The following is a 25649-nucleotide window of genomic DNA, read 5'->3' on the forward strand; positions in this document are numbered from 1 at the left end:
GAAGTATCCCACAGGTTTTGGTATGATGTATCTTTATTTTCATTAGTTTCTAGAAATTTTTTGATTTCCTGTTTAATTTCTTCTTAGACCCATAGGTCATTCAGGAGCCTCTTGTTTAGTTTCCATGTATTTGTATAGTTTTCAGAGTTTTGCTTATTATTAATTCCAATTTTAGTCCGTTGCAGTCTGAAAAGATACTTGGAATGATTTCAGTTTTTTAAAATTTGCTGAGACTAGATTTGTGACCTAATATGTGGTCTATCCTGGAGAATGTTCCATGAGCTGTTGAGAAGAAAGTATATTCTCTAGTTATTGGGTGAAATGTTCTGTGTATATCTTCCAGGTCCAGTTGATCTACGGTGTAGATTAAATCTCGTGTCTCTTTGTTGACTTGCCTGGAAGATCTGTCTCATACTGAGAGAGGGGTGCTCAGATCACCCACTATTAATGTATTAGGGCCTGTTTCTTTCTTTAGGTCTAAGAGTGTTTGCTTTATATTATCTGGGTGCTCCAGTATTGGATGCATATATATTTGTGATTGTTATGTCTTCTAGCTGGATAGATCCATTTATCATTGTATAGTGGCCTTGTCTCTTTTTATGTTTTTTTTTTTTTTTCCTATATAAAGATGACCGGTAAGGGGATCTCAACCCTTGGCTTGGTGTTGTCAGCACCACGCTCAGCCAGTGAGCAAACCGGCCATCCCTATATAGGATCCGAACCCGTGGCCTTAGTGTTATCAGCACCGCACTCTACCGAGTGAGCCACGGGCCGGCCCTCTTTTTATGTTTTTTGATTTAAAGTTTATTTTGTCTGATATAAGAATAGCTACTCCTGTTCATTTTTGGTTTCCATTTTCATGGTATATCTTTTTCCATCCCTTCACTTTTAGTCTGTGTGTGTCTCTACAGGTCAGGTCAGTCTCTTGAAGACAGCATATACTTGGGTCTAGCTTTTTAATCCAATCAGTCAGTCTGTGTCTTTTGAATGGGGAGTTTAGTCCATTCATACTTAGGGTAGTTATTGACAAGTGTTGCTTAATTCCTGTCATTTAACTGCTTCTCATTTAGATGGTTTAAATATCTTTTGATCATTATTTCCCCTTTTATTTCTCTTCTTCAATACTAATTGGAAATTTAAGGTGGGATGATTTAGCTTCTTTCTCTATCTTGCTGGCATTTTTGTTTTAACAGTGGATTTTGCTCTTTCTTGTGTATTTGTAATAGTGGTCACCATTATTCAGATTCCAGATGAATGACTCCCTTGAAAACTTCTTGCAGGGCTGGTTGTGTGGTGGTAAACTCCCACAACTTTTGTTTGTGTGGGAAATACACTATTTCTCCCCTCATTTCTGAAGGAGAGCCTTGCTGGATAAATAATTATTGTCAGGCAATTTTTTTCTTTTAGTGTTTTGAATATATCATTCTACTTTCTTCTGGCCTGTAGGGTTTCAATTGAGAAGTCTCCTGTTAGTCTGATGGGGATTCCCCTATAAGCAACCTGACACTTTTGGTGCTTTTAGAATTCTCTCTGTCTTTGAGCTTTGCAAATTTAAGTATAATGTGTCTTAGGGAGGATCTTTTTGGATTGAATCTGTTTGGGGACCTCTGAACTTCCTGGATCTGAAGGTCTGTATCTCACCCTACACCTGAGAAGTTTTCTGTTACTATTTCCTTCAGTAAGTTTTCAATGCCTTTTGCTTTCTCCTCCTCTTCTGGAATACCCACAATTCAGATATTAGAGTGCTTGAGGTTGTCTGCTATCTCTCTTAGATTTTCCTCACCATTTTTAATTCTTTTTCCTTTTTTTTTGTCTGCCTGTTTCAAAAAGACCATCTTCAAGCTCTGAAAATCTTTCTTCTGCTTGCTCTATGCTGCTGCTCAAGCTCTCAGTTGTTTATTTCACTGAGTGAATCTTTCATCTCTAGAAGTTCTGCTACACCCTTTTTTAAGGTGTTAATCTCTTTGTAGATTTCCTCCTTCATATTCTGGATATTTTTTCTTGTTTTTTTGTGTTCTCTAATTAATTCTTCCTTTATCTCTTCAAGTTTTCTTAGATCACTGCTCAGGATTCTTTTTCAGACATTTCAAGGATTCCCTGTTCCATGGAGTTTGGCATTGTAGCATTATTCTATTCTTTCAGTGGTATCATTTCTTCTTGTTTATTTGTTTTTGTTTTGTTTTTTCCTTTTTGTCTTTTTTACTGACCAGTAACGGGATCGCAACCCTCAGTGTCGCGCCCGCACCGGGGACCGGCAACAGGATCGCAACCCTCGGTGTTGCGCCCGCACCGCGCTCAGCCAGTGAGCGGGAACCAGTCTCCACATGGGATCCGAACCCTCGGCGGGGGCGCCGCCATGCTCCCAAGCGGCACACTCTCCAGCGCGCCACCAGGCCAGCCCTCTTCTTGTTTATTTGCATTCTAGTATTTTTTTGTTGACGTTTGGCCATTTGGTAGAGGGTTTGCTTCTTCTATTACACTGACGTTGGCTGTGGAGTGGCCCTGGCTGCTACTGTGGTGGTAAATTGTATTTGCTTGACAGTAGGTGTGGTGGTGGTTATGTTAAACCATCTTGGGTCCTGTTCCAGAATCTGTGGTCATAGAATGAGCCCCCAGCACTGCACGGGTCTGCTGGGCTCACCTTGGTGGGTCAGACCACAGGGGCTGGAGCTCCCCTCCAGGTCCAAGGAGGGGAGCTAATCACACTATTAAGATATCCCAAATTGTACTCTAAAATGTCTAGAATTACACACCTAGGATATTCAGAATCAGGCAACAAATTTAAATTAAACACTTAATATGGAAACTAGTCATAGTTTCTACAATTCATTCCTGAATGATAAAACTATTAGGAATAAAGTCCCTAAATCAAACTCCATAGTAACACTGATATCAAATAGATTCTATTCTTAGAAAAACTGTTCAGCCCTAAACAAAATTTAAAAAGTAATGAGAATTTTGGGCATTCCTGTTCTAGGCATTCCTACCTTACTCTCTACCTGGAGAAAATATGATTACTTAAAGACTCTGGGAAAACAATTAGGGTCCATTCCCAAATGCCTCTTCAAAGCACACCATTTAAATTGCTACCTCCATGTACATGTAAGGGTTTCAGGAGAAAATATTCATTTTAATGAATTTATTAAACACTTACTGTGTTACAAGAAATTGCTAAGGACTGTGAAGAAAAGTGATGGCTTCATATGGCTTATTAAAGAAGATAAGATATACCTATAAATTATAGCATAGGACAATATGTGATAACCATGGTATAAAGTGTCAGAAGAGTTTGGAAGCCAGAGATAACAGTTGATACTGGGGAGATCAGGGAGCCTTTGCATAAAAAGTGATGGAGAAAATGAGGAGAGAAAATGTACATAACAATATGAAGCTGAAAAACAGAATATCTGTAGAAGAACAATGAATCATGTGGTGAAGCTTAAGATATACAAAGAAGAGTAGTAAAGGAAAAGCCTACTTAATTTTGGAGGAGAAGAAAATAAGGTGTCCTAGTCTCCAGCTCAGTAGTTTGGACTTCCTTAATTTGGTACTGAATTGCTACCCCTGCAGTCTTTTAACAAAGGTAGTGCCACAAACAGAGAGGTGGCTTTAATCAGATTAATCTGAGGGTGGAGAGGACATAGAAAGAGTCAGGATTAGGAAAAGCTGTTCCCAATACAAAAATGAAGGAAGCCAATACATGCCATGCACTGATAGCATTTCACTTAATCCTAGCAATATATGATATATTGTTTAACTCAGCAATTCATCTCTAAATACATTTTTATAGATAAGAAAACTGCAGCAATTCAACAATAGTTGGCAGCCCAGAAACAAAAAGTTGACTGATGGAAAATTGCCTGGATTTAGAGACTTGGGAGGCAAACATGCTGGAAAGTTAAGAGGGTTAGAAATATCTAGGATTTTTCTAAGTACAAATGTAGTAGAAATGACTGGTACAGTGGCTGGCCAGTTAGCTCAGTTGGTTAGAATGTCATATTGATAACACCAAGGTCCAGAGTTTGATCTCTGTACCAGCGAGCCACCAAAAAAAAAAAAAAAAAAAAAAAAAAAGGAAAAAAAAAAAAAATGACTGATGCAGAATTCAGTTAGAAATGAAGAAAAATTAGATATGAAGAAAATTTAGACATGAAAAAAACTGCAGCAACTGAAAGAGCAGTCATAAATTAGACTTAATATGGGAGGATTAAGAACAAACTCAGTTAAGAAAGAGTAAATGAATAAGCCAAGTGTTTAAAAAAAAATGTTGTGTTCAAAGAAGGAACTCTGATATCTCAGTTACAGAACAGTTTTAAAGTGATGAGATCCCCACCATTCCCTGGTGGAGAGGGGAAGTCAACCACAGATGTAGGTTTTCCAAGTTAAGGAAACAAGAAAAGTTAACTCAGGGTGGCAGTGGAAAAGACTAAAAATAATTATAATTGGTGACAGGACAGAGAGGAAAACCATGATTCTGATATTAAAGTTGTATATAAAAAATCTAAAGAACACAGAGGCTGATTTATAAGATGGCAATATAAAGAGATGGCAATATAAAGAGATGACTGGTACATCCAAGAAGAAATTTTCAGGAGTATTTGTGATAAAATCAGTGTAACCTATATCTGTGAAGAACTAGAAAAACGTCTAACTTTTTTTTTTAATCCTACTTTGAATTTAGGGAACACAAGAGGAATTGCTTTTCCTACCCTCAGCCATATCTATTATTTTTATTATTTTAAAACCCGGGTAATGACATTATTTCAAGAATTGAGGGGATGATTAGAACACAGCCTTGTAACACCAAGGTCATGGGTTCAGATCCCCAAACTGACCAGCTGCCAAAAACAAAAGAATTGAAATGATGGCCATTGTCTCTAACCTCACCCAGAACAGGTAAGACACAGGTGCAGATAGGAGCCCACCATGGACAGCCACAGGTTTCTCAATGTCATAAAGAAGGTTCAATGGATGATCTCTAAAAGTATTTTCAACACAAATCAAAGGCAAAATGCAACTTAGTCAATTTAATGAGAATTTAAAACATAATACTACACATTTGTTAAAGCTGAACTATTTCATCTACTTTCGAGAATTTGTAAAGTTATACATGATTTTGGTGATAAATCTTAAAATTAAGGTTATCTTGAATGACTCTGAGACAAAATCAGATTGTGAGAATGAAATACCCAACATATTGCTTACTTATTCTTTGGTTTTCCATATGCACACACACACACACACACACACACACAAATACTAAGGTCAAAACAGCTTAAGTTTCTAAAACAGGACTCCTGATAAAAAATGGGCAGTTGAAGGTGAAAGGTAGGACAAGACCAAGTATACAATTCATGTAACTTTCCACTTCAGAATGAAATGGAAAATTATACTTGGCTTTGTTTCATTTTTCTCATTTTCATGCAAGTACCTAAAAATATCAGTCTCTTAAATCACATCTTCCCTTCTCACTGGGTTAAAGTTTGATTTTACATTCCTATTTAATGCATCCACATTTTTAGTTTTAGTAAATTAATCATTTAATGAAGTAAAAAAAAAAATCTTGCCAGTTTTACAGATTAATTTGTTCTGATAAATAAGGGAGTATCACATTCTAAAACTGAATAGTAACTTCTGCAAAATCAAATTTAAATAAGCAGCTTAAAGTGGAAAGAACAATTTCAGGAGAAAGAGAAAGGATTTTCTTGCAGGTCACTGGCTTTGTAAGCTTGACTTACAAACAATATAACTAATGACCATTCCTCTAGGAGAGTCTTATTTTTGAAAACTTATTAAATAACTATGTATGAAATAGTTCCAAATTTCAAGAGCCACCGAACTTGGATTTAAATACCTGTTTAGCATTTGTTTTTCCTAAAAAAAATAGATAAGTGATGAAAGAAGGACTCTGTCAAAGAAAAAATATCAAAAGGTGTATCACAGATGGTTTCAATGGTGGAAGAAGAAAGGGAGGTCCTGGTATTTCCTTCGCTCCTGCATACCTGCCATGAACAGTAGTAGATTTGATAACATCCCCAGGTAGAACTACTGAGAGTTCAATGTCTTTATCTATCACGTTTTCTTTTGGTTCCATGATGAAAGCAGCAGATTCTACAGAATCATCGACTGAAGAGACATCAACGCATTTGGTCTCAGCTGGAGGAAGTGGAGCCTTGGCTTTTGGTTTTCTCCTAAAATATAAATAAAACACAGAAAATAAAATATACATTTTAAAAGTAACTTTCTGATATGATCTAATTTTATAAAACCCCAAAATGTATATATAGATGTTTTTCACACCTAGAAAAAAATGTACCAATATGTTAACTGTTTGTTTACTAGGGATGGTGGAATTAAGAGATTTTTTTTCTTTTCCAATCAGTATTTTGTTTTGTTTTTTATACTATACCTACTTTACTTGGCAATACAAAGAAACATGACGAAGCGATTTGATATTTGCTTCCATTAAGTTCAATCAATGTGTTTTCTATAGCAAATCAAGAATATAACTTATTTTCTATGATGAGATAAATTATAAAATATCTTAGTGTCTCAGGATGGAGATGAGTATCTCACACTCATACCTCATAATGACACTTACCTTTGGGCCTTTATTCTATTTGTTTCCAATCTAGTGTGTTCTGCTTCTCTATTCAGATAAACTTTTCCCATCCTTCAAAGTCCAGCTAAATCCATCCTCTAACCCCCATCCCCACATACACACACACACAGAATTTCTTCTTTCTTTGAATTGATATAGCATATACAACCAGTTCCACAAATGTAACATTTTTTTCTATTTTTTCCCTGGGTACCTGTTTCATCTCTCTGCCTACATTTATAACTCTTTGCAAGAAAGAAGCATGCTATAAATGGCTGTATTTCCCACTGCACTTAGCAGTTAACAATGAACTATGATTGGTTGTTTGATAAATTATACATCAGCTTCAATGAAAAATGTTACAAATAATTATTCTAATAAATATTTTTCAGTGTCACTTACCAGCACATCCCCTTAACTAATTTATAACAGAAATAGGAAATATTCTAAATTAAAAAAACAAACAAACAAAAACCTTACATGGGCCAATTCAATGATTTAACAGGCTGAAAAAATGAAATGTGAAAAAATAATCTTGAAGTAATGACATTTATGTTTCTATTTATAAGACTATAAATTAAAGCTTTTGAAAATGTTACTAATTAACTTCATTGCTTTTGGAAAAATGAATACTATTCCTTTCCAATCAAAGAAATATATAAATTTTAACTCCTTTCTCCCCTATTTCCTAGGCAAAAATAAAAACCAAATAAGATAAAAGGGCTTCTTTATAAGTATATATGTAACATCCACGTATTTCTCATTTTCAAAATTTAAGGTCTCACAAATCCAAGCACCTTCATGATTAGTCTTCATAAAAAGACAGGAGCAAGGTTCCCACATCATACATTAATTTACTAAAACAACAAGGCCTTGATTTTTAGTACTATGATCACAGAGATCTTTTGTACTTTAGAAAAGGTTTCTTTGGGCTGGCCCCGTGGCACACTCGGGAGAGTGCAGCGCTTGGGAGCGCAGTGGCGCTCCCGCCGTGGGTTCAGATCCTATATGGGGATGGCCAGTGCGCTCACTGGCTGAGCGCAGTGCAGGCGACACCAAGCCAAGGGTTGCATCCCCCTTACCGGTCACAAAAACGACAAAAAAAAAAAAAAAAAAAAATTCTTTTACAATAGCAACAAAGATAAAAAATTTTTAACTGTTACAATGGTTATAACAAGAAATTTACAAACTATATATGAATAACAATGTTACCCAATTTCAAATTTTATTTTTAATCTGCAGAAATTGACCACTCATGTATAACATTCATGCTATAACCGATAATTATTGTAGCACATTCAGCTCACCACTGGGGATATAATGATGAATAAGACTCAATTCTCACCCCTACAGGGTTCATAGCTCAACAGGACTGACAGATATATACAAAGTTACCAGGATGATTGATGATTTTTCTAATATAGGTATGCAGATTGTACAGCTGAGGTTAGGAATACAACCTAACTTTTCCTAGGAATCCAGAAATGTTTTTCAGATGGGAAACATGAGCTGGGTTTGGGGGAATGCATAGAAACACACAGAAAAAGACAAGAAATAATTGATATTTCAGGCAGAAGAAAGCAAACAGCCATAAAATAAAATGGTTTTTCTTAGAATTGAACAATTTAGTAAAAATTACACAAAGAAGTCAAAGGAGATAAGAAATCAGTGAACCAACTGAAAAACTTTTACAACTAAGAGAATTCAGTATGGTGGCTTGGTACAAAGTTAGTATACTAGAGTCAATAGCCTATATAAACATAAGCAAAAGCTACTCAGAAAGTATAATGAAAGAAAAAAATTTCTTTTATGATAGAAACACAAATGAATTTTAAAAGTCTCTCCAAGTCTTCCCTTATCAGTAAATCACATTTTTTTCAGCAGTTTAGGCCAAAAATTTCTTTTCTCACAAACATACTCATCCAATCCATCTATAAATTCTGCCAGCTCTATGTTATACATAGACCCAGAATCCACCAACAACCTTGGTCACCAAACACTTCTGTTCAAACTGCTAACGGATCTCAATGCTCCCAATCTTGTCACTTGTAATCTAATCTCAGCGTAGCAACCACAATGATCTTTTAAAATACATGTCAGATCACTGCACCACTTCTCACATCCTCCAATGGCTTCCTACCTCACCTAGAATAAGATCTGGAGTCCTACCATCTGTCCTGCTTTACCTCTAGTCTCTCCAATCCCCTAACACTTTTTCCTAGTCTCACTGAACTCTAGTCCTATGACTCTTGAATTCTCCTTAAAACATGCCTAGAATACAAGACCCTATAAAGAGTCTGCTCACAATAAGATAATGCCTCTCATTCTCTGCTTTACTTCTCATCATAGGGTATCTCAGCAACATACTTATTGTGTTCTCCTTCCATTAAAGGGTAATAAATTTCTTTCTTTCTTTTTTTTTTTTTTTTTTTTTTTTTTGTCCTTTTTGAGACCGGCTGCACCACGCTCAGCCAGTGAGCAATCCGGTCACCCCTATATAGGATCCGAACCCGCGGCAGGAGCACTGCTGCACTCCCAGTGCCGCACTCTCCCGAGTGCGCCACGGGCTCAGACCAAAGGGTAATAAATTTCGTGAGAGTACGGACTGGTCTCCACCACCATGTTCCCATATATTTGCAAGTGCATAGAATCTCTGGGACAATGCCTGCCCCACAATGGACACTCTTTACCAATGAATTCAATGCATACTTTCCATATAAGATGAGCTACCTACACACATAACTGAAAAGGAAAAAAAGTTCTTTTTTTTTTTTTAATTTTTATTTTGTCAATATACACTGTATATGATTATTATGGCCCATCACCGACACCTCCCTCCCTCCTCCCTCTCTCCCCTCCCCCCCAAGAATGTCTTTTCCGTTTGCTTGTTGTAGTAACTTCATGAAAGGAAAAAAAGTTCTTAGCACCAAAAAATAAAATAGTTTTTCTATCAGGATTACCTGTGTTGGCTTTAAAAAAAAAAAAAAAAAGATTATGTTTTATTGTTTAAAAGATGAGTTTGAAAAACACACACTGCATTTATTAGTAAGGGATAACTGGGAAACTTAGGTTTTTTAAGAGTTTCATCAGAAAGGCCAGAAAAAGAGCCAATCTGCTACAAGCAGGGAGATAATGCACCATGAACAACTTTGTCCACAGTGACTCGGCTTTCAAGAAGAGCTGCCACAAAGGAAGGTGTGACTAGCACCTCCTGCTGTCACAGTGACCTTCCCATGCCCCACTTGCCTCATTCCAGGCACCTTCCTATCTCCATGTGTTGCTATTCTTTGTCTCCATTTGGAATGTCTACTTTATCCTCTTTGCCTTTACATATCTTATCTGTTATCCATCAAAGTCCAGACTGAGTCACAATTCTGGGGGGAAGTCTCTGTCTACTATACAATGCAATGAACTCCTCTGACTCACAGTTTTGATGTTTTGTACATGTGTGACTGTCTTACAACTATCTCCTAAGGCACTTTGAGTCTGTGATGAAACCCATCTCTAATTACTAAAGATAAGCCTATCATTTAAAAAAAAGGAAAGCAAAGCACTAGTGGAAATATTATTTACATAGAACCTCTGTGAAGAACATCTTAATGTTGCCTACTACTTCAATTAATAAAGTATTTGTCACCTTTGGTCTTGAAACATAGAAAGCACGTGTGAATGAGACCAGGATCCTTGCATGATGAACTAGTGATCCAAGAAGGAAGATGCAATGTGTAATTAAATAATGAATACAAAATGAGGAAGAAGTGTCTTAAAACAGATAGGCAACCTTGAAAATTCAGAAACATGAGAACCAGCTGAAATTAGTTGTGTGGGGTGGGAAAATGGAGATCAAAGTATGTTTCAAAGAGAATAGACAAGTGACTCCATTCCTGAGAGAAAAATAGAATTTATAATAGGCAGAGCCTGTAGGATCAATTATGTTGTTCCCCAACAATGATTTATTCACATTAAGTTAAGGAATCTGTTTATCTAGTTTGCTTACTATGTAGTCTAGCCTAGTGAAAAGAATACCAGGTGGAGACCAGGACTTAGCCTGAATCCTAAGTAGCTTTAAGACTTTAACTTATTTGACCTTTCATTCACCAGCAAAACTTTAAGAACATATTTTACCTACTCACGTCTCTCCTAATGTTCTTAATTTTTTGGTTAGATGCTTTGAAGCAATAACAAAACTAAGTTAAATGTCACCCTAAGTCAAAGGTTATACTGTAATCTAAATAAACGATATTCCGGTAAAGAAATGAACAAAAAAGGGAAAAAAAGTAACATTAATATTCAGTAACAAATATAACTTACTGCTTAAGAATATTAATTTTTGTTAATACTTTAAAATCACAGTAACTGCTATTGAAGTCCCTCCACCTCTTTTAAACAGAAATGTTTGAGACAGTTTACCTGCCCAAGGGATTTTCACTTAAGCTATTCTTCACCAGTAGACTAGTTTGACTATCAATCTCTACTCTTTCAAGGCTGCTACCCTTAACAATAAACAATAGTAGATTTCACAAAAGGCGGGTGGAAAGGAGGTTATACTGAAAAGATATTTGAGACAGAAAACTTCACCAGAATAGGGCAAAAATTCACTAAACAAGCCTTTAAAATTACAAGCTACAGTAACTGTCTTTATTAAAATTATTTCAATATACTCAATTTTTATAATGAGAAGGTATAATTTTGCATTATTCAGTAATATATTTTGATAATATCAAAACCTCATTTTAATGCAGAATTCAGTTGACATCCTGCTATTACTGATTAGTCTTTTTATCATTTTGTCCATTGTAATCATTTTGTCCATTGTAATCATTACTCCATTATTGTCAGTATTAACCTCCTTAAAATAAATGAAAAGAAAAAAAAAGAGAAGCGCAGCAAAACAACAGATTTCTAATCAAATACCTCTTCTTCATTTGAAAGGAAAAAAAAACTTTAAAATGTTATAGGAGTTATATTTTCATCCTTAATAGGCTTCTCAAGTCCAATGGGATCTCATCTGTTTGCTATATTTAACATATCATACAGTATTCTTCAGGGAAATACCATACAAAAAATACAGCTTCAACATTAAAGACAAAAATGTAGGAATGGAACATAAGTCTTAATAAGCTTTTTAAGTATTACGGTCTAAGGACCAAAAAGAAATTTAACAGCCACCCTCTCTCAGCACAGAGGGCTCTCAAACATGAGATTCATTGTGGTAGGTGATGATGAGGCAGTCCTTTAAAATGAATGGCAGTGTTTGATGGCTCCTAACCTATGCATTTCAATTATAAAGTAGAAATTAATTGCAAAACAATTTCTCAGTTTCTCTGTCTGGGTTTAATGAAGAGAAAATTTTATTAAGTAAAATTTGTTCCATGTTGGGCATAACATTGTGCTATGTACTCTAGGGAATCCAATTAAGAACAACAAAAACTCCCTTTTCTTGATGAACCTAATTTCAAATTGGACTGAATATGTTGATAAAGTTTGGATGTGTTGTCTTCACCAAAACTCATGTGGAAACCTGATCCCAATGTGGCAGTGCTGGAAGCTGTTTGAGTCACAGGGGTGGATCCCTCATGAATGGATTAATGCTCTCCCTTGGGGAGGACGGGGTAGTGAGTTCTCATAGGTTAGTTCCCATGAGAACTGGTTGTTTAAAAGACCCTGGCACCTCCTCTCTCTCCCTCTCTCTCTCTCTTGCTTCCTCTTGCCATGTGATCTGCGTGTACCCGCCGGCTGCCTGCTGCTTTCCACCATGAGTAGAAGCAGCCTGAGGCCCTCGCCAGGTGCAACTGTCCCAGAATCATAAAAGTGGCTCAAAAGGGAGAGACCTAAAACATTGTATGCTTCAACTGACATTTCTCTTGCCAATGTCACCAATGATCTATGTGGGTACAAATCAAATAGATAATTATCTGCCTCATCTAGTTCAGACTGTTATTTCACAGCTGCCCAAGCCCTCTGCTTGGGATTCTCTTCCAATGCTTCTTTCTACTAGTGAAAAGAATACCAGGTCGAAGCTTGGATTTGGCCTGAATTCTAAGTAGCTTTAAGACTTTGTTAACTTATTCTACTTCTAATTTACTGTTTTCTTCTTTCTTCACTGCAACTCTTCAGTCTCTACTACCTAATTTCTAAATGTTGGAGCACTCCAGGACCTATTCTCTGCCCTTTTCTCTTTCTACAACACTTACCCCAGGTAATTCTCAAATTCACTTCTCAACCCCTGACCCGTTTATTGAGCTCTGACTTTATATGCCCCATAATTTCATGCTCATGCCCACTTGGAAGTCCCATAGGTATCTAAAACTTGATATAACCACAATTCTTGATTGTCCTCTCCACCCCTGCTGAACATTGGATGCTCCCCCCACCCCCAACCTCACTGAGGCTTAATCCCCAATGTAACTGTTGAGGGTGGGAAATCCTATTATGGGAATTGAAAGGTGGGGTCTTGAAGAGGTGATTATAGGACCACACTGTAGTGAATGAATTAAAAATGGTGGTCATGGGTGTGGTTTGGAGGGCTTTAAAAGGGGATGATGGGCCTGACCCCATGGCTCACTTGGGAGAGTGTAGCGCTGGGAGCGCAGTGGCAATCCCGCCGCGGGTTCGGATCCTATATAGGGATAGCTGGTGCGCTCACTGGCTGAGCGTGGTGCGGGCAACACCAAGCCAAGGGTTACGATCCCCTTACCAGTCACACACACACACACACAAAAAGGGGGGGGGGGATGATGAAGAGTCTCTCCCTCTCTCTGCTCCATCGTTTTCACAATGAGATATCCTGCCATCACTGTCACCACACCAAGGCCTTCACCAAATATGTTCCCTGGACTTTGGACTTCCCAGCCTCCAAAACTGTAAGCAACAAATTTCATGTCCTTTATAAATTATTCAATTCTGTGTGTTTTGTGATAAGCAACAGAAATGGGCTAATATAACTCCCAAATCCTGATTCTGACCCAAACCTTCCCCATTTTTCCTGGTTTTTGCAAATGGCATCACTAACCACCCAGTTAACTCAACCAAAAAATCTAGGCATACTTTGATTCTTCTCTGTCCCTTATTTTCTACTTCCAATCCATTATTAAGTCACATGTGCTCTTAACTCTAAAACATACCCTGAACCTGTATACTTTTCACCCGATCCTCTGCTACCATCCTGGTAATTAAGCCATCATCTCTTGCCTGGACTGGTCCAATAGCTTCCTGACTGTCCTCTCCTGTTTCTCTGCCTATCCCTTAAAATCCAATCTCCTCTGCAGTAGTCAGAGTGATCTTCAAAATATGTAAATAAGATCACATCACATCTCTGATCCTTCATTGGCCTCCCAATTTCTTTCCTTGGTTTACAAAGCCCCAGAGGAGCTAGCCCAACAGTTCTCAAAAGAGTGGTTTCAGAGCAACAGCACTTCCTGGAACCTTAGCAAATTATCAGAGGCTACCCCAGACCTATGTAATCTGAAACACTGAGGATAGGTCCTGCAATACATATTTGACAACCTCCAAGTGACCTGCTGTATGCTAAAGTCTGAGAACCACTGAGCTAGCCTCTGCTAATCTCTGGGCTCCCTTTTTATTACTCCCAGTTCAATTCCATGTGTAATTCACACTGGCATTCTTTCCCTTTCTCAACTAGACCCAGTCCCTTCACATCTGAGAGCCTTGCAGTTTTTCCCTCTGCTCAAAAAGCTTTTAACCATAGAACTTCAAATTGCCTGCTCCTTGAGCTCATTCATCCTTGAGAAAAAATATGAGGAGGAAACATAGAGAAATTAATACCTATCTCCAACCATCTTGGCCTGCCCTTCACATAACTCTGTTTTGCCTTCATCACATTTATTACTCTCTGAAATCATCCTGTTCATTTAGTTATTTACTTGCTTATTTATTGAAGTTAAAATGAAAATTCCATGAGGGCTGGGACCTGGCTAGTCTTACTCTCTCTTAGCACCTAGAACTTTAACTAGCACAAGATAAAGTGCTCTGTAAGTGTCTATTGATTTAGTTGAAGGAGGAAGGGAGGAAGGGTTATATTAGTTCCATTAGTTCACAGTAGAGTAAGAACTTGGTAGGTTGCTGAAAGCCAACCTATTCTGTAACACACCACATTACAGGGGTATGAGAAGTCATTCAAGGCCCAAAGAGACCCACCTAGGTAAAAGTACTTGTATTCGTCCGTTTCTGTTGCTTATAACAAAATACATGGAACTGGGAGATTTATAAAGAAAAATGACATTTATTGCTTACAGTTTCTGAGGCTGGGAAGTCCAAAGTCCATGTAGTGGTACATTGCAAGATGGTGGAAGCAGAGAGAGCAGAGCAGAGAAAGACAGACTCTCCTCTTCTTTTAAAGTTCTCAGAACCATGCCCTTGACCACCATTTTTAATCAATTCACTACTGCAAGGTCCTACAACACAATTACCTCTTCAAGGCTCCACCTTTCAATTACCATAATAGGATTTCCCACTCTCTTAACAGTCACAATGGGGGCTAAGTTTGTAATACATAAAACTTGGGGGACACAATTCAAGCTTCAAGGGAGTTTTGGGGGGACATAATTCAATCTACTATAGTACTCAATCCTTAGGAAGTTTCTAAGTCCTCTGCCTATATGGGGGAAAAATGGGGGGGAAGGTGGGGAGGGTTTAAAATGCAGCTAACAGAATTCTGGAGTGGAAAGAAACCCTCCTTCATTTTACCCAGACTTTCAGTAACTTGCCTGAGGCCATGTAACCTATCTGTGGGTCAGAACTCAAATATTCTGGCTGTTACTTCCTGTGCTCAATGAGGAACATGATTAATATCAGGAAAGAGTAACCTAATTCTGTGTTACCTTTTCACTTTCAAGAATGGGACTCATCTTTCAGTTATAGTTGGCATAATGTAATAAAGAGGCAGGGGCTATTCTTTCAAAGCAAGCACTTATTGAACGCTAGTATCTTCATGTCCCAACAGTAAGTTCCAATAAGGACACAAAGGAAAAATAAAATAGCTTTTATCCAATATCATCAACAACAGCTAACGTTGGCTATGTGTTAGAACTTGTCCCAAGTGGTTTTACAGGTACTAACTCATATACTCTCAATACTGTATGAGGTCAGTACAACCATCTCCACGTTCCAGAAGAGGGAACTGATGTGCAAAGGTAAAGGAACTTGCCTAAGGTCACTTAGCTAGTAAGTGGTGGAGCTGAGATGTAAGCCCAGGTGGTCTGCTTTTTGTTTTTAATTATTGAAACATAATTGATTATACATGTTTATGAGGTACAGAGTTGACTATATTGTATTTGTGTACAATATGTGATGATCAAATCAGGATAATTAGCATATTCATAACTGCAAAACAATCATTCTTTGTGTCCATTGACCAATTCTACCTAATCCTTTCCCCCTCCTCCTTTCCCCACCTCTAGTAACCACAGTTTCGTTCTCTCCTTCTGAAAGTTCAATGTATTATTGTGATTGTTGTTTGTTTCTTAATTGTTTAGCTCACACTCATGAGTGAGGACATGTGGTATTTTTCTCTCTGTGCCTGGCTTATTTCACTTAACATAATTTTCTCCAAGCTCATCCGAGTGATCTGATACTAAAGCCAGTGCTCTTAACTACTATACTATGTCATCACTTTGAGAGCTGAAACATTCATAAAAAATAAACAACAAAAAATGAATGCACAAAAGCCAAGCAGCAGAGGAAGAAAAAATGCAGTTATTGACTATCTACGGCTAAGCCCTGTGCAGGTGTTTTCCACATTTAATATCATGAAGTGGTTGTCAATTTCCTTGAACTGGGGTTTACAGAGGTTAAGAAATTTGCCCCAAAGCACACAGAACACGTTATAACTACACATCAATACCCACCAAATTTCCCCAATAACCTTAACAAGTACCATCTAAATAAGCTCTAATATTTAAACAGTAATGCAGATGCCAGATTTGCACACAGCCCAACCATACCAGCAGAGGCTGCTGCTTCTCCAGATGTGGCTGGGGAAATAACCTATTGGGAATCAAAAGGCCCAGGAGTGTCCTAAATGTCCACTTGTGTTACTGTAAGTAAAACTGCCTCATTTACAAAATACAGGTAATGGGCTAGATGGTCCCAGGTCCTTTCACCTCTAACATAAAAAGATTTCTGCATAATACTTTTGTTTAGAGACTGAAAATGGAGACAAGAGAGTTAGGACTGGAGTCAGGGCACAGTAGCTGAGCTAACTCACAAATTACATTTAGTTGAAGGAATCACATGGACAGGAGACCCACTCCTAGGGAGTTCTTCCTATCCCAAGAATACTTCTGGTCCTGGTCATGAAAGAGTCTCCTCTTAGGCTCACAGGAAATAGATGCCTGGAAAATGGGTTCCATTCCCCAATGCCTTTCTCTCTCTTGGCATACACACTAGGAAAAAATGATGAACAGGGTGACAAATTCAAAGGAAAATTTGAAAAGCTTTTGGTTTTGTTCTCCCACACTCAATTCTTTTACATTTCAATATCTGGAATACCAAGTCCCTACCACAAGCATTCATCACTTCACGTTTTTTGCCCTTATCACACCTCCACTCAAGTCTGACCAACAATCCAAAGCCATGTTAATTACACCCTATATTTCCATCATCTTAAATCTCTTCCAGGAAACACATGAAATATGCACAGATTTCTATTATCTAAACTTCTACTTCCCTGCTCCTTCCTAGTACCATTTTATTTGCCTTCTTCCTTTTGCAGCCAAACTTCTAAAACTTTGCTCTCCAATACGGTGGCTGTGGAGCACTTGAAACATGACTAGTGTGGCTGAGGACTACACTTTTAGCTTATTTAACTTTAATTTATATTTAAAAACTAATATTTAATTCAGTTACTGAAAAACATTTAAGTTGTTCCTAATATAATTGAATATGTGAATTTTTCAACTATAAATTTTGACATCTAAATATAGATCAAGTATTTCCAATAAAAATATAGCATCTGAATTGAGATGCGCTATAAGTGCAATACATATTTCATAGACTTAGTACAAAATATTAAATTATCCATTAGTAATTTTGCATATTGAAATGATAATATTTTTAACATACTGAGTTAAATCATACAGTGGGTCCTCTGTCTCCATGGGTTCAACCAACTATGGATCAAAAATATTCCGGGAAAAAACTGCATCTGTACTAAATACGTACAGACTTTTTTCTTGTTATTATTCCTTGAACAATACAGTATAACAACTATTTACATGGCATTTACATTGTATTAGGTATTATATCTAGAAATGATTTAAAGTATACGGGAGAACGTGCATATGTTACATGTGATTGTTATGCCATTTTATATCACAGTCTTGAGCATCTGCACATTTTGGTATCCACAGAAGATCCTAAAACCAATCTCCTGTGGATACCAAGGGATGACTGCATATTAATTACTAAGGTAGGCAGCCTTTAAGATGGTCACTGATGACCCTGCCTCCTTGTGTAATCCTCTCCCTTTTTCCTTTTTGGTGGCTGGCCAGTATGGGGAACCTATCCTCTCCCTTTGACTGTACACTGGATTTACTGACTCAATTCCAGTAAACAGAATGCAGCAACAATGAGGGGATGTCACGTCTGAGATTAGGATACCAGAAGACCATAGTATCCGTTTTCGGTGCTCTGAGGGAAGCCGGCTGCCATGCTGTGAATTGTCCTGTGGTGAGGCCCATATGGCAACTGATGTCTCTGGCCAACAGCTTGAAAGCAGATCCCACCCCAGTGGAGACGTGAGCCCCAGCCCATACCTTGATTGCAGCCCCAACCCCCACCGGCTAGCTAGAGAACTATAGTTCTACATAAACCCTATCATCTCAGTTTCAGCTTCTGGTGATCTGACATACTCGCTGTGTCCTAAAGCACCCACTGCTCACGGCATGACCTACATTTAGAGGGCATCCTCTTTGCAATTCACTAGTGAAAATCCTTTCTTAGATGCCTCACCCTTCAAAAGCCTTTCTTGTTTTATACATGGAAGTCCATCTATTTTAAATTCTTTTAGATCTTGTTTATATTTATAGGATACTTATGTACATTATTTTGCTCAATAAATAGCTACAATGATCTACCACACGCACCACACTGTGTAGATGAAGTGGAACAAATCCAGAGACAACAGAGGTCTTCCCATCTAGCATTCATGGTACAGTAGAAAGAGTAAAGAAGTAGCCAAGTAACCAACACAATGCAAGAATAAAGTACCCCAGGCTACCTTGTGTCTTACAGTATAGTTTCCAATGCACATTGCCTTATCTGCCAGAAAAGTTCCTTAAGGCAGAAATCATGAACATAATTTTTTTTTGACTGCTACATTACCTTTTTCAGAGTATGCTCAATTATTTCTCAAATAATGAATTTACTTAAATACAGTTTTCGTTAGGTTTATTCATTTTTTATTGTATCCTCAAATTTTCCCTCTGTTATTTTTAGGAACATAGCAATTACATAAAGTGGGGCACAGAAACACAGTAGAATCTCTTTGTATCACTAGTCCTTTGAGGACAGGTTAGCTGGAGTAAATTGAGCTTTTATTGTAATTTAGTTGTCATACGCTCAGAAAGACATAACCTGCTCTGTATTCTAATTCATGCAGTTAAAGGGGTCATGTAGGTAATAGCAGGATTCTTCAAACCTAATTTAGGTCTTGACTCAAAAGCTGATATTTCTTAAATCAAATTAGATAGTTCTGTTGCTTCTAAATGTTCTGTCTTCTTAAACCAAGTAAACAAATGGACAATGTTTATTATTGTGCTATACTTTCCATGTATACATAAAAATCACTATGTAGTGTAAAGGTAATTTCCAAATACCTCTTACAAATTGTTCTGACTCATACTCAATTATAATTTCAAATCTTTAACACATCTTTAATATACATAGGCCAGCTTTTGTTCACCTTGCTGTAAATATATTCTATACATATATACACATATACATACAAATATACATATACATACATATATAAACACACATAGAGAGTATGAGCTAGTAATCACCATAATGAACACGTATTTTTCTTTTCTTTAACTAGAGATATATTCCAAGTTAACCTGCCAAGTAACTTTTCATGAAGCAGTTCTTATTCTCCTATGTTAAGCAGATATGTATTCCAGTAGAAGTTATAAAATTTTCTAAAAATAATTCTAGTAAGGAAGAGTTTCACATTCACTATGGTAGGCAGCTAATGAGATGCTAAATATTCTTTCTCCACTCCTCCTCTACTCAGCTAAGAGTTTACTCCTGAGCATTTCTAAGTCAAACTCTTACTCCAATATCTATATCTATCTATCTATCTATCTATATTAAATAAGTGCTTTAGATAATAAATGTGTTATTTGGCTTTCACCTTTTTTGGGTGGGGGAATGTGGGCAGTATGGCAAGGGAAAACAAAAATACTTAGCTCACTAAATACATACAGTATAATTTTCCAGTGACAACATTAAGACATTCCAGAAAGGCATGGGGTGATAGAAAAAAAGATATACATATGCAATTAAAAGGGAAAAAAAATCTATATCTTAATCACAAAGAGTTGTTGATAGAGCTCAAGATTTTTAGTCAAAAATCTTTGTGTGTGCCTGGGTCTACACTAATTAGCTATTAGGTCATTTAATCTCATTGAAAAATGAGTAGTGTACGTTCAATGTCTAGCACAGTGGTTCTCAAACATGGCTGCACAATGGACTCACTTGAGGCATTTAAAAAATGCTGAGGCCTAGGTCCCACTCTCAGAAACTCTAATTTGCTTGAGGGGATTTTTTAAATCTCCCCAAGTGATTTTAAAGTGCAGCCAAGTTCAGCCTTACATTACACATAGTAAGTATTCAGTTAGAGTTAATGATATACCCTCATAGGAACTTTGTAAACTCTGATGAAAGTTGCTACATAGGTCAATAAAGTACATGTGGATTCAAGGTCTCAGAATCGGTGAATATAACAAATCTTAAAATCAGTCCAAAAGTTTAGTAATAACTTTTCCAAATTCAAATCCCTATTTTATTTTTCTTCCTTTTTATCAAAAAAGAAAATTACTTGAGAAGGGAAGAAAAACATATTTCCCCTTATGTTTTTTACTGAGATATCATTTAATTATAGATAGAAACACACAAGTATAACTAAATAGCTTCATATATACAGAAACACACACACCTCTCTCTGTGTTTGTGTGTGTCTCTCTCTCAAGGAACCACCACAGAGACCAAAATATAGAATAGGAAAATGTATCTATAAATTAAAATTTAAATATTAAATTTCTCATATCTGTCCAATAAATGTTGCTGCAATTTCTGTTGTCTCTGGATTTTCCTAAACATCTTATGGGGATGTTTATTTGATGCACAGTTAAGAGAGTTAAGATGGGACAGCCACAGTGGAAAACAAGGTGGAGTTTCCTCAAGAACTAAAAACAGATCTACCCTAAGACCCAGCTATCTTACTACTGGGTACATACCCAAAGAAATGAAATCAATATATCAAAAAGACACCTGCACTCCCATGTTTATTGCAGCACTATATTTCGAAACTGGGGCAAAGATCACCCTTCCTATGAACTGGCAAGGAGCTTGGCTGCATTCTGTCCATACCCTAGGACTTTGTGGAAGTTGGAACTTAGGAGTTGTGAACCAGAGTATCTGGCAGAAGAAATTTCTAAGCAGCAAAGCATTAAGGAAGCTTCATGGCTACTTGTAACAGTCTATGCTGAGTAATGGAGGCAAAGGCATGACATAAAGTCAGAATTTAAAAGGGAAGCAGAGTGTAAAGATTTGGAAAATTTGCAGCCTGGCCATGTGGTAGAGAAGTAGAGAGCATTTTCAGAAGAAAAATGCAGTGATGGTCAGAAGATTAGTACAAAAGAAAGGGATTATCAAGAGGAGGGGAAAAGGCCCTGAAGGCACTGCAGAAGCCTCTGGGGCCAACCCTTCCATTAGAGGCCCAAAGGCCTAGGGAGACAGAATGACAATGGTCTTGGAGGTACCCTCCACAGGCTCACTGCCCAGGGCCACCTTGGGAAGCTGCTTCCAGCACCAGCACTCCAGCTGCTTTGGCTGCTTCCACTGTGGCTAAATTGGCCCCAGGTGTGGCTGGACCTGCAGCTTTGGAAAATACAAGCTGCAAGCCTTGGCAGAGTCCACATGGTGTTAGGTAGGCAGGCTCACAGAATTCAAGACCTGTGGATGCTTGGGAGTCTCCACCCCAATTTCAAAGGATATACAAAAAAGCCTGGGGACCCAGGAAGAGATCTGTCACAAGGGCAGAGTCACCATACAGAGCCTTCACAAGAGCAATGCTGAGTGGAACTGTGGGGTCAGAGTTGCAGCAGAAAAACCCCATCAGTGCCATGCCTAGTGGAGCCGTGGGAGAGGGACCACCGTGGAGACCCCAGAATTGTAGAGCTACCAGTTTGCAATACCACCTTGTGAGAGCTAAAGCACCACCTGAGATGGGAAAGCCATAGAAGCAGAGCTGCCTGAGGACTTAGGGACCCAACCCCCACACCAGCGTGCAGAGGATGTTGAACATGAAGTCAAGGTACATGATTTGCCAGTTTTGAGATTTATTGCCTGCCCTGCTTGGTTTTGGACTTGCTTAGGACCTGTTACTTCTTTCTTGTGGCTTATTTCTCCCTTTTCGAAAGGGAATATATACCCTATGCTTGCCCCACCACTGTATCTTAGATGTAAGTAACTTGTTTTTGAATTCACAGATGGAACTTTGAACTTTGGACTTTTGAGGTGAAACAAGTTAAGACTTTGGGGATGAAATGAATGTATATGTGTGTGAAAAGGACATGAGTTTGGGGGGTCAGGGCAGAATGTAGTGGATTGGATGACTCCTCAACCTCACTGAGGCTTAATTTCCACTTTAAGTGTTGAGGGTGGGAAATCCTATTATAGTAATTGAAAGGTGGGGCCATGGGGAGGTGATTGCATTATAGGACCATGCTGTAGTGAATGAATTAATAACAATGGTCAGGGGTGTGGTTCTGAGGGCTTTAAGAAGAGAGTGAATGAGGAGGTTAATGTCTCTGCTCCACTATTTTCTGCCATGTGAGGCCCTGCATTGCTGTAAAGCCACCACCAAATAAGATTCACCAGGTGTGTTCCCTCGACTTGAGACTTCCAGCCTCTGAAACTGTAAGTAATCAGTTTCATTTTTTTTTTATACCCAGTTCCAGGTATTTTGTTATAAGCAACAGAAACAGACTAATACATAAATTTTCCAAAATTATTTTCTTGGCTACAGGTTTTGACAAATACTAGAGCAAGAAGAACTACTTGGCTATAATGTCTCAAACAGAGTTTAGAAATACTAAAATCTAAAGTAGCATGTTATATAAAAAATTAAAGTTGTTCTAAATGTAAGACAAACTTATAAAATGTTTACATGAAAACATAGGAGAAAAATATCTTTGGGACCAAGGTTAGTTAAAAGGTTCTTAGATATGACATCAAAGGTGTAATCCGTAAAAGATTATATATGTGTTTGTGTGTGCTCATGTATATATTTGCATGAACATGTATCTCAAACTGGACTTCATCAAAAATTAAAAATTTTTGTTCTGTGAAGACCCTGTTAAAAGGATGAAAAGACGAGCCACAGACTGGGAGAAAATATTTTCAAGTCACATATACAACAAAAATACACATTCAGAATATACAAAGAACCCTCTAAATTCAACAGAAAAAAAAAAACCTATTTTAAATCAGGAAAAAGGTTTGAACACTTCACCAAAGAGTATATACGGATGGCAGATAGGCACATGAAAAGATGTTCAACATCATTATCCATTAGGGAAATGTGAATTAAAACTATGATGAGATACCACTACACACCTAAATTAAAAAATACTGGTAAAATCAAGCACAGACGAATGTGGAGAAACTGGCTCTCTCATATGCAGCTTGTACATGCACAATGTGAATGCAAAATGGTACATGCCACCAAGGAAAATAGTTTGGCAGTGTCATATAAAGCTAAAAATACATGTGCCATATGACCCAGCAATCTACTCCTGGGTACTAACCACAAGAGACATTAAAGCTTATGTTCACACAAAACCTGTACATGAATGTTTATGGCAGCTTTCTTCATAGTAACCCCAAACTGGAAACCGCCTAAATGTGCTCCTACTGGAGAATGAATAAATAAAAAACTGTGATGCATCCATGCTACTATGATGCTCAGCAATAAAAATCAACAAAGTCTCGATAAACTCAAGTTGGATGGTTTTCAGGGGCATTATGCTGAGTGAAAAAAGCTAGTCTCAAAGGGTTCCAGACTGTATGATTCCATTTATATATGAGTCTCAAAGCAACAAACTTAAGGTCACAGAAAACAGATCAAAGGCTGCTAGGGTTGGAGGGAAGATGACACTGTTAACAGGTACCTCAAGGGAGTTTCTTTGTACTGGTGGAAAAGTTCTGTATTCTGATTATAGTGTGGTTACATGAATCTACACATGTGGCAAAATTTCATAGAATTATAAACCAGAATAAATAAATAAAATGATAATGTAGAACGCTTGCAAAAAGCTGGTAAATTCTGAATAAGGTATCTACCTGAGTTTATAGTAATGGTACCAATGCCACCTTCCCGGTTTTAACCATGTACTAAGATTACATAAGATAGTACTGGGGGAAGCTTGGAGGAAGAACATAGAGAAAAATCCTGCACTATTTTTGCAACTTCTTCCGAATCAAATTATTTAAAAATAAAAATTTACAATAAAATATATCTAAAGTAGTGATTCTCAAAACTTGATGGGCATTAGAACCACCTATGTAACTTCATAACAGAGGCTTGCTTGGGTGGCCCTACTCTGTATCTATTTAAATAGAATCTGCATATGGGGCCTAAGTAATACACACTGATGATTCAGCACAATATTACAATTTGAGAACCATCAGACTAAAATAAAGACAAAAGTATTAGAAAGAAAAAATGATGATTCCCATCAATAAGTATTGTTCCAATTAATGGCTAATTACTAAAGAATTCTTACCCATATAGAACCTTATTTGTAGACAATATAACTGAGCCAACAGGCTCCCGTTTATAGGTACAGTGGAAGGCATGCAAACATTATCAATTATTAATCTACTTTAAAACACAAACACCATTATCCATAACACAAATCTGATATGTAAATAAAGAAGTGAAAATGCTGACATGAGAGAGAAAACAAACAAAAAAACCCATGCTATGAAAACAAAGGTATAAAGGGAAAATATGTCTTCAGTGAGACACAAGATCACATATTTAAATGTCTGTTAAGGGCCCTTACCTATGCTTTTATGTGAAGTTATTATTGTTGGCAAATCACAGACACATAAGCATCAAGGAATTTGATTTACGAGTTTCTTCTTTTAGGTAAAATTCATTAAAATATTAACCTAGACATAACTCTATATACAACCCAGTAAGAGTTAAAGTCCAAGAAAGTCTCTGCCAGGTCTTCATTCGAGTATTCCCTAAGAAGCTGTTCACAGGAAAAGGTTAAACTATCACATTTTCAAATGCTAGACTCACAGTTTTCACATTCATATTGGGTGTCTCTGTGCCAACCACCTACTAGGCCCCTTCCACCATTTATCGGGAATGAATGAATCAGTTTTCCCATTGTCTCTCAGCCATCTTATTATTAGAAGAAGAAATTTAGCAATGTAACTACAGAATAAATCAAGTATTAGAACATTTCCACAAGGCAGTTAACCTCTATTTTAAACAGTTACTACAGCATTTAAATGCTAGCTCACTTGCTCCCAGCTTTCTGGAAAAGTAAATCCTTTTGGATAAAAAATTATGATCGTTTTCCAATTATGCTCAAATAGTTCAGCTGTTTAATAATGGCTTCAAGTGAATCCTTGGTTTTAGGCTTAATCCTTCCTCATAGGGCTATTTAACCTGACTATGCTCCTTGGCCACAGGTGACATCAACAACCACTGACCCAGTAAATAGTGAGTGTCACTGGGCAAAATATAAGCCAACTGAACATGTGTGTTTAAAGAATGACAAGTCGG

The 25649-nt window shown here is 37.4% G+C and overlaps 1 protein-coding gene across 1 annotated transcript in view; it reads right to left on the reverse strand.

Annotated features, from left to right (window-relative positions):
• The window catches only part of COBLL1 (cordon-bleu WH2 repeat protein-like 1), a 172931-nt gene that overhangs the window by 68122 nt on the left and 79160 nt on the right, over nt 1-25649 (reverse strand). The window contains exon 2 of the mRNA XM_008585530.1: nt 6003-6191. Within this exon, the coding sequence (XP_008583752.1) occupies nt 6003-6191 (189 nt within the window). The remainder of the gene's footprint in view (nt 1-6002; nt 6192-25649) is intronic.

Source organism: Galeopterus variegatus, unplaced genomic scaffold (genome assembly GCF_000696425.1).
Source record: "Galeopterus variegatus unplaced genomic scaffold, G_variegatus-3.0.2 Scaffold9, whole genome shotgun sequence".
NCBI classification, from domain to species: domain Eukaryota; kingdom Metazoa; phylum Chordata; class Mammalia; order Dermoptera; family Cynocephalidae; genus Galeopterus; species Galeopterus variegatus.